The sequence below is a fragment of the Esox lucius genome, chromosome 19, assembly GCF_011004845.1.
Source record: "Esox lucius isolate fEsoLuc1 chromosome 19, fEsoLuc1.pri, whole genome shotgun sequence".
Classification (NCBI taxonomy): domain Eukaryota; kingdom Metazoa; phylum Chordata; class Actinopteri; order Esociformes; family Esocidae; genus Esox; species Esox lucius.
This window is the reverse complement of record NC_047587.1, coordinates 12,322,294-12,337,241: the sequence shown is the minus strand read 5'-3', so window position 1 is coordinate 12,337,241 and position 14,948 is coordinate 12,322,294. Positions and strand designations below refer to the sequence as shown.

Below are 14,948 nucleotides of genomic sequence, written 5' to 3'. Positions count from 1 at the left end.
AGCATCCAAAGCCAGAGACTTGAGAAACAAATAAGGTTTGTCATTTTAACTTTAATTTATCTCTACATTTAGGGACAAACATTCCTCAGTAGGCAATCCTCCGATCAGCATTATATACCGTATGAAAGATTTTGGATTCGGGCGCTCAAATCGTGCGGTGCGGCTTGATGAGGTTTGATGTGCTGTGATGTGGTATGGTTTGGTGTTGGAAAACTGATTAATACTGCTGCCCTTCGCGTAGGTGAAGTCCATATAACAGACAATAAAAAAAAAACACTCCTACACAAGTGCGCACTACAACAATATTTCTGCAGGTGGAGGAAGAGGAGATGTCCTCCCTCCAGTCTGCACCAGACATTGCTGTTAAAACAGGACAGGGGAGAGTACACTGAATGAGGAGGATGGAGAACTGAGACGCAATAATGCACCAGTGCATTGTCCTGTCGGCGGTCTCCGCAGTCCCGGGAGGTTTGAGACCGAACAGGGCTTAGGGCAGAGGGTTTAGGGCCTAGGGCAGAGGGTTTAGGGCTTAGAGCTTAATGTCCATGTGGGAGTGGGAGGACATGGAGGTAGAAACCCTCACCACAGGTGTGTTTCTCTGATCTCTGCAATCACCTGACTGGCTTTCTGCAGGGCCTGCAAACACAGGGTAGGGAAAGGGTTAACACAGACAGTATGCAAACAGACACTATGCGCAAACAGTATAAATTCACTTATCGAACCCAAATTCCAAATGAGGCCCAACATTGGCTACATTTTAAGCCAGTTAAAAAACCTAACGCTGAGCAGCACCTAACGCCTCAGCACATCCTTGGGAACGGGACTGAGGGAATCATCACACTGAACCCTGGCCAGTTGGAACGGGACTGAGGGAATCATCACACTGAACCCTGGCCAGTTGGAACGGGACTGAGGGAATCATCACACTGAACCCTGGCCAGTTGGAACGGGACTGAGGGAATCATCACACTGAACCCTGGCCAGTTGGAACGGGACTGAGGGAATCATCACACTGAGCCCTGGCCAGTTGGAACGGGACTGAGGGAATCATCACACTGAACCCTGGCCAGTTGGAACGGGACTGAGGGAATCATCACACTGAGCCCTGGTCAGTTGGAACGGGACTGAGGGAATCATCACACTGAACCCTGGCCAGTTGGAACGGGACTGAGGGAATCATCACACTGAACCCTGGCCAGTTGGAACGGGACTGAGGGAATCATCACACTGAGCCCTGGCCAGTTGGAACGTGACTGAGGGAATCATCACACTGAACCCTGGCCAGTTGGAACGGGACTGAGGGAATCATCACACTGAACCCTGGCCAGTTGGAACGGGACTGAGGGAATCATCACACTGAACCCTGGCCAGTTGGAACGGGACTGAGGGAATCATCACACTGAACCCTGGCCAGTTGGAACGGGACTGAGGGAATCATCACACTGAACCCTGGCCAGTTGGAACGGGACTGAGGGAATCATCACACTGAACCCTGGCCAGTTGGAACGGGACTGAGGGAATCATCACACTGAACCCTGGTCATCTGTGGGGAGCAGCATCTGGGCATGTTTTGGCATGGCCAAGTCAAGTCCAGGGCTAAGCCCCATTGAGAATATATTGCCCTCAAAATCACTCTACAGGGCTAGACAAAAGTAACAACAAAGCCTACATATTATTAAAAACTGTTTATAGACACCAACTGACAGAGACACAGGCAGACAGACAGTACTGTACCTTGAGCATGTCCGCAGCCTCGTTGCGTCTCTGGGCCATGTCTTCAGACTCAGTGAGCAGGTCGTCCAGGAGGCCGGCCTTATACAGCTGTCCAACCAGCTCACTCTGGAGGCTGTCCTTCACATGGTTAACCAGGAAGTGCATCACTGCCTTGGGCACGCTGAGGGAAGGAGCATCACAGCGAGAAACACAAGTCAAAACTCTGGATGACAGACAGACTGGGAGGCAGTGGTTTAGACTGTCTTCCGGGATGTGGAAAAGGACAAGACGGCATTAGTAATCAATAGAGTTGGAACATGATCGTCCATTACCTTCTTACATAAGCCCCTGGGTTATCAACTTCATTGTCTAAGTACATTAACACATAGCAAATTAGACATGATGTCATAATGCTGCTAACCCAACAATGTAGAAGAGCAAACCAGCACAACACCCTCTGTACCTGTCTTGGATGTTTTTCCTGACGATCAGAAAGTAGGACTTGATGAGCCTCTCGATGACCTCACAATCCCTTTGTTCTCTCGCTGACAGCTTCCTGGAAACAGGAACAGGCTGGGGGAACCACAAGTACAAGTAGACCAATCAATAACAGGCTACAACTCAGAGGTCACTAACATTGTGATTTCACTCACTCCCGTCCTCCCTGTATGTAGCCCTTTATTTTTCAAAGACTGCAGAACTGAAGGGTCGAGACGGGTAGAAAAATGTATAGTAGGAGGTTTGGACCATATTCATTGCTTACATGTTAAAGTTCTACCAAGGGTAAGGCAACAGAATAAAATTAAGACCTTAATATCTGACAGCAAACATTACCCCCCACATCCAGCAAGGACGACTAGCAGACATTACCCCCAACATCCGGCAGGACGACTAGCAGATATTACCCCCCCCACATCCAGCAGGACGACTAGCAGTCATTACCCCCCACATCCAGCAGGACGACTAGCAGACATTACCCACCACATCCAGCAAGTTGACAGCGTGGCAACAGCAAGTTGACAGTAAGGCAACAGAATAAAATTAAGACCTTAATATCTGACAGCAGACATTACCCCCCACATCCAGCAGGACGACTAGCAGACATTACCCCCAACATCCGGCAGGACGACTAGCAGACATTACCCCCAACATCCGGCAGGACGACTAGCAGACATTACCCCCAACATCCGGCAGGACGACTAGCAGACATTACCCCCAACATCCGGCAGGACGACTAGCAGACATTACCCCCAACATCCGGCAGGACGACTAGCAGACATTACCCCCAACATCCGGCAGGACGACTAGCAGACATTACCCCCAACATCCGGCAGGACGACTAGCAGACATTACCCCCCCCACATCCGGCAGGACGACTAGCAGTCATTACCCCCCACATCCAGCAGGACGACTAGCAGTCATTACCCCCCACATCCAGCAGGACGACTAGCAGTCATTACCCCCCACATCCAGCAGGACGACTAGCAGACATTACCCCCCCCACATCCAGCAGGACGAGTAGCAGACATTACCCCCCCCACATCCGGCAGGACGACTAGCAGTCATTACCCCCCACATCCAGCAGGACGACTAGCAGTCATTACCCCCCACATCCAGCAGGACGACTAGCAGTCATTACCCCCCACATCCAGCAGGACGACTAGCAGACATTACCCCCCCCACATCCAGCAGGACGAGTAGCAGACATTACCCACCACATCCAGCAGGACGACTAGCAGTCATTACCCCCCACATCCAGCAGGACGAGTAGCAGACATTACCCACCACATCCAGCAAGTTGACAGCGTGGCCCCTCTGAGGACTGGCAGGGTTGGAGGACTTGTCTCCTGCTGACCCCTCATCTCCCTTCTTCAGCATGCCTCTCCAGTTCCCTGTCCCTCCCCCCTCTTGCTCTCCCTGGAAGCCTCCCCCTGCAGCCTGGAGACAGGGAGACATGCCCACAACAGTTACACCTCAAGGCCGGTGGTGTGTCCAACTTGACACATTCCGCCGTCATTCATAGAGGTCTCCTGAGGCCTCAGATCAATCGTGCGTACGCACAAATGCGCGTAAACCATGAGTACGACAGTTTTGACGCAAAAGTTGGCATTTATCCATGTTGAACTTGACGGTAAAGCGTTCGTATCTCTACACAAATTTCAAGCCATGCGTATGCCCAGCCTAGCTGTTGAACTGAAGAAATACCTGTAGCTGATCCAAAAACTGTTACAACAATAGGTAGTAAAACTTTGTTCTTTCAGTGGGCATATCCATACAGCCTGAAAACAAGACGAACAATAGCCCCATCTGCAGGTGCGTAAAGCAACACATTTAACATTGCGTATTTTACCATACACTACAATATGTCGATTTATTGATGACCTAGATTGTGTGTTTTTGAATGTGCTACAGCATTCACTCACAACCTGTAATTTGAATAAATTGACAATACATTTCAGAAATGACTTATTAAATTCTTTACAGAATGATAATGAATAGAACATAAAACTGGTACATTTATTCCCCACAAATCAAATTAACAGCCAATAGGCCTACTCAAAAGAAAGGTTATAGGCTTTGCAGCACTAAACGAAAAAAGCATTTCACTAAAATGGGAAGTCAGTGATCTTCTATAACACTTCTGAAATGTTCAAAACTTTCTTGGTCACATTTGAGGCGGCTTGTTCAGACAGTTACTGTACCGCCACGACCCGGTACAGTCCTCACTCAACCACACAGAACACTGCCAAACTGCAGAGCCTCGCAACCCCACTCTGGTCTGCCACTGCAGATAGTTGTTCTGTAGCGAAAAGAACAGCTAAGTCCTAGGCCCACATGACTTGTACTGGGCTTGACCAATTCCATTTGATTTTGTCTTTATTGATATGTTTCTTGAATGTGAAGTTGAAATGTTATTATTATCGTAATGTTAAATATTAATTTACTGCAGCCCTCCCACAGCGACATGTCGGTGTCCCCATCTAGGACTTTTCCATTCAGACCTCCTCAATGATGCCAGCGATTTGCTTGTCAATGGGAAAAATATCTGTCACACTCTGCCCACCTCCTGTAGTTTGGACACTGGTTAGGAGTGCAGAAAATCGCTTTCTCGCGTCCACCTTGAGTGATCTCTGACCACTCTATTAACAACAGCCACGTCTTGCAATGCGGAATATTTATGACTGGTTGTTGGGCTCCTTCATACATTTCACAAAATTAAATGTTTTTAGATTCTATATTAGATAATGTGAATTTCACATTATGCAAGATATTTGTCACCTTGCTTTGTGTATCTACAGAAATTACATAGTCAATAGGGCTAATTTGGACACCTTATATGGGTAATTTTAGGCATTCATTGGGCGGAGACCGTAAGCTCGTTCACGTACGCATAAGTATAGTATGCGTCTGATTTATCAAAGGAAGCATGCGTATGGTGTTGTGTATGCCAGTTTGATAAGTCCCAATAATTTTGTGCACACGCGAATCGTAGGATTTCAACATATGCCAGAATTTAGTTAGAAATGTACGCAAGACTGATACATGAGGCCCCTGAAGAAGGAACTTCTCGTCTACAAGGTCGTTCAGAGAAGCTGCAGTTGATGAATGTGTGTGTTAAACAGGCTTCCCGGAGATAGAGCATGCACCTGTCTGGGCGTGTATGATGTAACACCTACAGACCACACAGACACATCTGTAGATGTAATGACACTCAAACAACCCACTCCGGGGAGCGCGCTCCAAACAAGCACACATGCTGGGAGTCGATGTTAGATGTGTGTGGAGTTTCTACATATCAAAACACATTAGTTGAATATCAAAGAGAAATAGAGTAGGGGCAAGGAATTACACTCAACACAAAGTAAGATGTACCAGTCCAAATGATCGTAGAGGACGCAGGAGGGGGTGATAAACCAGGGGTCAAAGGCCATTGCAATCCAGTCAATCGGAGAAAATGAAATGCCATTTTAAGGAACTAATGAAAAAAGCATTTTCATTTGTTGACTGGCTGAGTGGAATGGAGGAAAACCCTGGAGGAGACAGGCGGGATATGCAGACTAACCACAACCCAACCCTGGATGAGACAGGCAGGGCCATGCTGACTAATCCTAAATCTAACCATAACCCAATCCTGGATGAGACAGGCAGGGCCATGCTGACTAATCCTAAACCTAACCATAACCCAACCCTGGATGAGACAGGCAGGGCCATGCTGACTAATCCTAAACCTAACCATAACCCAACCCTGGATGAGACAGGCAGGGCCATGCTGACTAATCCTAAACCTAACCATAACCCAATCCTGGATGAGACAGGCAGGGCCATGCTCACTAATCCTAAACCTAACCATAACCATAACCCAACCCTGGATGAGACAGGCAGGGCCATGCTGACTAATCCTAAACCTAACCATAACCCAACCCTGGATGAGACAGGCAGGGCCATGCTGACTAATCCTAAACCTAACCATAACCCAATCCTGGATGAGACAGGCAGGGCCATGCTGACTAATCCTAAACCTAACCATAACCCAATCCTGGATGAGACAGGCAGGGCCATGCTCACTAATCCTAAACCTAACCATAACCATAACCCAACCCTGGATGAGACAGGCAGGGCCATGCTGACTAATCCTAAACCTAACCATAACCCAACACTGGATGAGACAGGCAGGGCCATGCTGACTAATCCTAAACCTAACCATAACCCAACCCTGGATGAGACAGGCAGGGCCATGCTGACTAATCCTAAACCTAACCATAACCCAACCCTGGATGAGACAGGCAGGGCCTACTAATCGTAATCCTAAACCTAACCATAACCCAACCCTGGACGAGACAGGCAGACTGCTGGGGGAGACACACCTTGGGTCCCTCTCCCTCCTGGGGAGGAAGATCCGTGGGGGAGAGAGACTGACCACCTGGGCCCTTAAACGACTACAGAGAGAGACAGAGAGAGACATAGGAGAGGAGAAGAGCGGACAGAGCTCTAATATGACCTTAAGAGCAGCAAAACAAAAGGCTCCAACTGTGAACCCATGGATTACTGGTCATCACACAGAAAACCATCAGCCTGGTATTGGGACACTTTAAAACAGGTTAAAAGGAGGAGGCAGAGTATTCTTACCTTATCCCTGGGAACCGAGGATGGAAGCTCTCGCATGCGATTCCGTCTCTGCTCCTAAGAGACACAACCACAACATCAGTAACAACACTTCGGGTACTCCATATCAAAGCCAGATTAGACAAGGTAAAGCTGACCCCAAGACTGTTGATTCTGTCTGGTTTTTACCTCTATGTTGTTGTTCATGAGGCCGCAGGCGTCCGCGAAGTCTGGATGCTTGGTGTTGATATAGGCCAGCTCAATGGCCACCAAGTTATGGACCTGAAAGTGAGTTGGAGTCAGCACATTCACAGACGAGACAACAGATAAAACTGGAATGGAGATGAAAACATTTCTGACCATTTCATTGGTGACAGGCAACCTCTTCCTGAGGAGGGAGGTGACCACTTCTACGATGGCATCATGGAGCTTTGGAAACCTCAACAGCTCCTGGGGAGACAAATGCACTGATCAGGGATTTGGTCAAAAAATGGGTTGTTGTCTGTAGGGCTCTGTGTATATAAGTATTGTGTGTGTGTGGTGTGTGTACCTGTGTGCTGTAGTTGCTGCAGCACACAGGTGCGGCAGCAACATTATATAAATAAAGTTCATGGTGTGTATATATAAATAAATAAATAAATAATCTGTGTATATATAAATAAATAAATAATCTGTGTATATATAAATAATGTGCGTGGTGAGTGTGTGTGTGTACCTGTGTGCTATAGTTGCAGTTTGTGTGTGCATATACATAAATAATGTGCGTGGTGTGTGTGTATATATATGTGTGTGTGTGTGTGTGTGTGTGTACACGTGTGCTGTGTGTATATATATATATATATATATATATATATATATAAGTAATGTGCGTGGAGTGTGTGTATATATAAATAATGTGCGTTGAGCACGTACCTGTGTGCTGCAGTGTGTACGTGTGTCTGTATATATAAATAATGAGCATGGTGTGTGTGTATGTATATACATAATGCACAGGGTGTGTGTGTGTGTGTGTATATAAATAATGTGCGTGGAGTGTGTGTCTGTGTGTGTGTATATATATATATATATATAAAAATAATGTGCGGGGTGTGTGTGGTGTGTAAATAAATAATGTGTGGTGTATGTGTGTCCTCCTGCCTACGCAGACACCAGGAACCATTGCTCAGAAAGCAGATCAGATCAGTATGTGTAAACAACGTGTGTGTGTGTGTGTGTGTGTGTATACATAAATAAATAATGCGCGTGGTGCGTGTACATATATATACACACACAATGCACATTTATATAAATAATGCCCGTGGTGTGTGTATATATATAAATGTGCCTAATGTATATAAACAATGTGTGTGGTGTTTGTGTGTATACAAAAATAAATAATGCATGTGGTGTTTGTGTAAATAATGTGTGTGGTGTGTGTGTAAATAATGTGTGTGGTGTGTGTACCTGTGTGCTGTAGTTGCTGCAGTGCTGGATGATCCTCTGCATCTCCTCGTGGACCAGCTCCACACAGCGCAGGCTGGGCTCCTCCAGTCTCTTCACCTGCCTCTTCACCAGCAGCTCAAACGACACCTCTGGCACAAACAGGGCTGGCCGCGGGCCCTGAAACACAGGTGTCAAGGGACAACTCACACAGAATCTTCTCTGGTAGAAACCAACAAGCAACAGCCTACAATGCATGCCAACCTGGTGTTTTAAAAAAAAAATAAAACACTTTCCATCATGTAAATTTACACACAGACAGACAGACAGACACACAGACAGACACACTTACAGACACACTTACAGACACACTTACAGACAGACACACAGACACTTAGCAGGACACTCACTGTAGCGTTTCTAATAGCAGTAAGCACGTCAATCGTGGTCAGGCCTCCAAGCGGATCGACTGACTCCAAAGTACGACCAAACGTCTCATGGAAAATATAACAGATCCGCGCTCCACCACAACTGAAACACAAAACCACAGCTGTTACATTCTGGCCGTCCCGGGGGTTTTTAAGGCCCTCGTTGTTGGGGCCAATCTGAATGCCAGTCCAGGTTCAAGCCTTGGACACACGTGACTTCCTGGTTGGAGAAGTAGTGTGGGGAGAAAAGCTCAGCGTCTTGGCACAATCTTCAACACACCAATTGCAATGAGACACGGCCAAACATACTTTAATGATGAAGTCGTGAAAGTGAGAGAAGCTGGTGACAAAGAAACTAACTTTTTTTTTGAAAGACTTTGTAATATTAGCACACGTTCAAGCCAAGTAGAAGCCTAGTTAATCTACCCACAACAACTGCCAGCAAAATCATCAGAGATCCTGTTTTGAAACCTTATGTAATGGAGCCCCCTTGTGGTAACTAGCACAGGCACACGAACAGCTTGAAAAAGTTGAACTGCATCCTTCCCTTCTTCCTAGCGAAACTAAAGATTTTTTTCTAAGAGCCAGTCACTCACAGTTCTGTCGTCTCTATGTACTTGGCGGTGCCCTCGATGGTGTGGCAGTACTCCGCAGCGAACTTGGTGATGAGCTGGAGCAGAGTGGAGCTCTGGTCCTCTACAGGCTCCCCGTAGCTGCTCAGCAGGGACTGGTACTGGGCTGCCAGCACGTTGATACGGGTCTTCAACTCCGGGAGACAGTCCCTGATATGGTGCATCAACAGCCTAGCCACAGGCAGAACACGTAGAATTACACAGAACAGCGAAAACAAATTAATAATTGGTCAGATGTTTTTCAAACCTTAATCTTCCAAGGTTTTGTATTTTTAATTTTCTCCCGCTAATACCTGTTCAATGTTCGGGCCAGGTATTTGGTCCCGTTTCTGTTGGCGAGCGACGGATACTTCTTCTGTAGGAAGGCGTATTCGTCCCGGATGGCATCGGCCACCGACTTCTTCTGGTTGATATCCAACTGACTCCTGTAAACAGGCGTGATGGTCAGAGCCCGCGGGAGGAATTTAAAAGCAAAACGTCTAAATTAATTCTGCTCCTTTTCCATGTTGATCCCAAGGGACAGTTGGCAACCAACAACCAGTAATGCTTGAAGAAAACATTCTCCTTTATAAATTGTGGACCTTCCAAAGGGCTCAAGCATTCGTCCACAAAATGTAGAGAATGTATTATACAAGCAGGTGTCAGTACCAATATGCACCAGACAAATAATTATTCACGGCACAGACCTGTTGACCACTCCGATGAGGCCCAGCTTGACGGGGATGACCCGGCCCATCAGAACATCCATCGCATCAGTCCCGGCGTCCATCAGGTCCAGTTTGGTCACTACCGCCAACGTCCTCCTGCCTACGCAGACACCAGGAACCAGTGCTCAGAAAGCAGATCAGATAACGAGAGCTGAACTAGAAACAGGTCTACCGGTCCGCAAGAATAATAATCATAAGAAATGTAAAATAAAACAAGGCCGCAATATACGTGCCCTCCCCCACTTGCTGTTTTACCCAAAGTAATAGCCTAAGTATGTATGACGCGGTGTCTGAAAAAAGGATTCAGAGTAACTACAGACCCACAGACAGACAGACAGGAGAGACACCATGGGAGAAATCATGAGACAGGGTTTACCATCCGGGTCGACCTCGCGGGCCAGCTTGAGGGCCTCCGATGTGGCCATGTCAGTGTTGGCGGCCGTGACGGCCAGGATGATGGAGTTGGGGTTGGAGATGTGCTTGAGGATCAAGTCTTTAATCTGCACCTCTATGTCTTTAGGCTGGTCTCCCACCGGGACCTGGGGGACAACACGGGTGCACGGTTTAAACCCAAGACAATCATCCCCTCCCCAAACCACCTGGGGGACGTACTGAGTGAGATGTATGTACCTTAGTGATCCCTGGCAGATCCACCAGCGTGAGGTTTACTACGTGAGGGGAGAAGATCTTCAGGTGAATGGGCTCATCAGTGATTCCCTGGAAGATGACAATGACAAAATCTGATAAAACACTTGGTTTAAATCTTTCACAATCTTTCCACCAGATTGTGACATTTACATAATGTAATGGACTCATCCAGAATGACCTACGTTAGTAAAAAGTTCCATGTTCTAACCCATGGAAATACCTTGTTATTGCCGGAAACTCTTTCCGTTTCAGCTTCAATCTCCAGTCGGATTTCATCAAAGTCTGTGTAGATCTAAAAACAGCAAATGCCAACAGTTATCGGTCCAGCATGATGATTGATTACATTTGAGGTTATATAGCTGAAAACAAAAAGTGTAAATGTGATTGGCTAAACCCTGGATCAAAGAGCATAAGCCCACTACAAATATCTCAAGATAATTACAAATGCAATCATAACAAACGCAATCGTATTAGAAATGCAATCATAACAAAACAAATAATAGCCTGTTATCAAGGACAGCATCAATGCCAATTGCAGGACAGCACATCACAAGGCCTTCTCGGTACATGCCTGAGAGCCACCTAAGAGCAAGAGAACAGTAATCTGCACAAATCTATACTTACTACCCTAGTGCATTCTCTCAAACACTAGGCCTGCTGTACGTCCCATGACTTTAAGCCTGCCTGTGTGGCTGGCTGAGGGAGCTGTCAAACAAACTGTCTAAGCAAAATGACAAAACCCCACCTAGCTATTGAAGTGATCTTGAGTAAATAAATCAATAGTGTTTCGCATGTATGTTTGTATTGGTTTCAGCTGATCCAATGTTTAAGACAGATTATTTGTGGCTCTGAGAAAGAAGGCATCGTAAATAGAGACAGCCTACCTTGTTTTTGGTGTGTAGAAATTTGCCCCATTCCTCTCCATCAATGCCTGAAGGAAAACACAGGACAAGGCAATGTTATTCCCTGTTAATTAGGAAATTCTCTATAGATCAGTGTAGTGAACTTAAAGCAGGACCCTTTTCACTCCCGGCCATTTTTACTTGGCCCAAACGGGTTCTAGAGAGGCATTGAGAATCCATAGTGCATTTACAGAGCCGAGGCATATATCTAAGTAATAATGCACAAGGGGGTGTGGCCAATATACCACGGCTAAGAGCTGTATGTATGACACATTGTTGACTGGCTGCTAGACTCGGTTTGGCCGTGGCATATCTCCAATATACCACAAACCCCAGAGATGCCTTATTGCTAATATAAACATCAACACAATTAGAGCAGTAAAATGTGATGTGATGTCACACCCATGGTATACGGTCTCATACCACGACTGTCAGCCAATCAGCACTAAGGATTCGAACCCAGGCAACAGTACTACCTAGAACAACCACACTATTTTCCCAACTAACAGCTGTAATAACCAACTACCCAACTACTGAGCGATAACAGGGTTGGGGCACAGCAGTTAACCTGCTATAAGCAGTGGTATGCTGACATTTGAATTGGAATACAACTACAGCACAGCTGATTTTTTTAAGTACACATACTTACCATCCTTTCCATACACAAAAGAGCTATGATATTGATCATGCGATGCAAAAGATTATATCTAAAAAAATTAAAAGAACTGGCTGGACAGGATGCTAAATGAAAGGGGTTGGCATACAGTAAGAAGCTTTTGATTGAACTACAGACTAAAGGCAAGAATGGAAAAAGGGAAAGGAAAAAAGACCTTTGTAAAGGCGCCCATTTCTCCACACATTGGGGTCTGTAGTTCAGGAGAGATCAGATGACAGGAGAAAAGGGTTAGCGGTTAGTCTAGCTGTGAGCCTAGCTACAGATCCTGCCCCACAGCCATCTGCAGCAATGCAGTCCTTTAAGCCACTCTGAATGTTTTTGTGGCTCTTCCAGGCAGCAAGGCACAGACTTCGCCACTATGTCTCACACTTGGTGATGTTTATGAATGTCTTTAGGGGATACTAGTGGCTTATCTACAATGAAATAAACCGGTTGTGTTCCGGGTTTGGAATGCTGTTGCAGAGTAATTTGATGGTGCTAACATCAGACCCTGCTATGACATTTTTGGTATGTAACCGAGCAAAGGGTGTTCAAAACCGTACTCTTTCATATTTAATTTCTCTATCCCCTGTGGTAGTTTCTGTAAACTCTTAATATTTTCAATGTGACTTCAAATCCCTGCATTATGTTTGATCATGCTGAATTTACTGCCATTGTGCTGACTGAGTGATGAAGACGTGACGATCTGGATGGCTGTCATGGTAATCCCCCACTGTCCTCCTGAATCATGCAGTCATCCATGTCCAGGACTGATTTCACTACACCTCATATACAAAACCATCCAACTCAGAAACACAGTGTCTCAAAACACAGCACGTCACTAAGACAAAAATAAATAAAAAGACTGCAGCCACAGACAGACAAATACTGTTTAAACCAGTATAGTACAAACCTGCACTACACACGTTTAAACAGACACCCAGTGTTGGTACAAAAAGGGTTACAGCAACAGCATGTCCACAGCAGAGACACAGACGGTTTGCAAAATTGACAGCTTCTCAAAGTTCCCAATGACCTTCAGAAACCCTGTTCGGAGGATTCCTTTCCAGAATCATTAAGCAACAGCCGAAACCAGAGAGAGAATCCCACATGCAGGGTTTCTAGTACACCCGCAAACCTTTGGGAATACACCTGGACCACTTTATCTCTGGGGATGTTTCACTGTACCATTCTCATCGCTGGTCTTCCTACGGTCGTCCGGGTCGACGTGGACCAGCTGGAGGATGAGGGGGCGACGGGTGACAACGCCGGTACCGCGGGGTAAGAGGTCGCGACCCACCAGAGCCTCCAGCACTGAACTCTTCCCACTACTCTGTAAAGACAAACACAGCGTCAGCATTGAAACACACAGAACAGGTTAATACACACTGGTAACTTCTGACTCTTCGCAAAGTAAACAACAAATCCTCACGGTTTAACTATAAACCAAAAGCACAAGAGGTTGTGGAGATAAACCTTTCCGTCTAAACTGCCAGCTGGATGTTGCCGCAGCGGCGCCTATTTGTAGTTGAAAGGGACAGCATTGAGCCGATTGGTGGGTGCATCTGTCCTTTGAAAAGCTGGAATAAGACAAGGGCAGACACGTACAACACCAGATCCTGTGCCTGTGTCATGTCGCCATAGCACCTCGCCAAAGGCCTGAGACAGTGACATCCTCTTAACAGACCAGTGAGAGTGAACGAACCTGGCATTATGCCATTGCCACTGTAAACCTATTAGCTAACCTATAGACCAACGGTAGCTGTGTGCAAAGGATATAAAATGTCACCTTTTTAATTCAGTTTATGCTCAGGTGATCTGGGAAGATGAATCATGGCAATTTAAGGGGAAAAACAAAAAGGGAGAACGCCAGAGAATACTACAGTGGTGTTCACATTCATTCAAAAGCATTGAAGTATTCTTAAGCTAAAACTAGTATGAGTAGGCAAAATCTAGTATGAGTAGGTAAACATCAATTAAAGCACTATGTCAGTTAGGGACATTATGTTGCACTAAAGTTGTCAATTTAAAATGATAGTAGTTTGCTATCCTTGGCATTAGCGTTGGTTTCAGATAAGAGACTTCGTGCAACCACAGTACCCCTCTCAAAGGCACTGCCTGATAAATGTGTTAGACAAGTTGCTAGTTAGCTAACTAACCAACCATAGTTGGTTACGGTAACTCTAGCCAGCTAGTTAGCTAGCAGGTGCAGCTACAACTAAGGACCAAACTAACGTTCCGCCCGCCTTTCCAGGAAGACATAGCAGTAGATCTGTTTATGTACTTCGAATTGGTACTGTACTCTAGTGCGTGATAGAACTCAAACTTAGCGTTTCTTACCTGCGTTCCAACAACAGCTATCTGCGGCAGCTGGATAATATCCGCACCAACTGTATTAAACACATCTTGCAATTTATTGATGACAGGAATAAGAGCTTCCATGGCTCTGAAAATGTAGTACCTGTCAAATAAACGCGCTAACTAGTCAGTAACTAGCCAGCTAACTGCTAATACAGGTACAAAGTCATCCAATGTCCCTCACACTGCCACCATTTAGCTAGCCGGCCAAGTAAGCTACTGCGCACAAAATATCTCCGTGTTGCATTATGGGACTGCGTAGTCGCATAGTGAAAATATGTCTATGGAAAATACAACGTAAGAACCGGAAAGAAAACAACAGAAATGTGTTTGTGGGTGAAATCAAAGTCAGCATTGGTTAATGCGAATTAATGTACAGACAA

At 45.9% G+C, this 14,948-nt stretch overlaps 1 protein-coding gene across 4 annotated transcripts; it reads right to left on the bottom strand.

The window, feature by feature from the left end:
* Positions 1 to 31: 31 nt before the first annotated feature.
* dnm1l (dynamin 1-like) lies at positions 32 to 14,811 on the bottom strand. Of its 4 annotated transcripts, XM_020040455.2 has the most exons (20): positions 14,548 to 14,811; positions 13,396 to 13,540; positions 12,383 to 12,418; positions 11,535 to 11,581; positions 10,871 to 10,942; positions 10,633 to 10,719; positions 10,379 to 10,541; positions 9,982 to 10,102; positions 9,589 to 9,720; positions 9,260 to 9,466; positions 8,646 to 8,766; positions 8,260 to 8,415; positions 7,177 to 7,266; positions 7,006 to 7,098; positions 6,841 to 6,894; positions 6,579 to 6,650; positions 3,499 to 3,651; positions 2,177 to 2,286; positions 1,735 to 1,894; positions 32 to 636 (listed from the first exon to the last, which is right to left on the bottom strand). In XM_020040455.2, the coding sequence occupies exons 1-20, from the start codon at positions 14,647 to 14,649 to the stop codon at positions 580 to 582; spliced, it is 2,178 nt and encodes a 725-aa protein (XP_019896014.1). In that variant the 5' UTR covers positions 14,650 to 14,811; the 3' UTR covers positions 32 to 579. The 4 variants fall into 4 exon arrangements, with proteins under 4 accessions (XP_019896014.1, XP_010888088.1, XP_019896015.1 ...); XM_010889786.4 differs by lacking the exon at positions 6,579 to 6,650 and having other exon boundaries at positions 14,548 to 14,809; XM_020040456.2 differs by lacking the exon at positions 12,383 to 12,418 and having other exon boundaries at positions 14,548 to 14,809.
* Positions 14,812 to 14,948: the final 137 nt, after the last annotated feature.

Coding starts and splice junctions, on each gene's coding strand:
- dnm1l (XM_020040455.2), bottom strand. CDS start 14,649: ATGGAAGCTCTTATTCCTGTCATCAATAAATTGCAAGATGTGTTTAAT. Junction 3,652..6,578: donor AGGAGGGAGAGGGACCCAAG/GTGTGTCTCCCC, acceptor CCCTGTCTCCAG/GCTGCAGGGGGAGGCTTCCA. Junction 1,895..2,176: donor AGGAAAAACATCCAAGACAG/GTACAGAGGGTG, acceptor TCCTTCCCTCAG/CGTGCCCAAGGCAGTGATGC.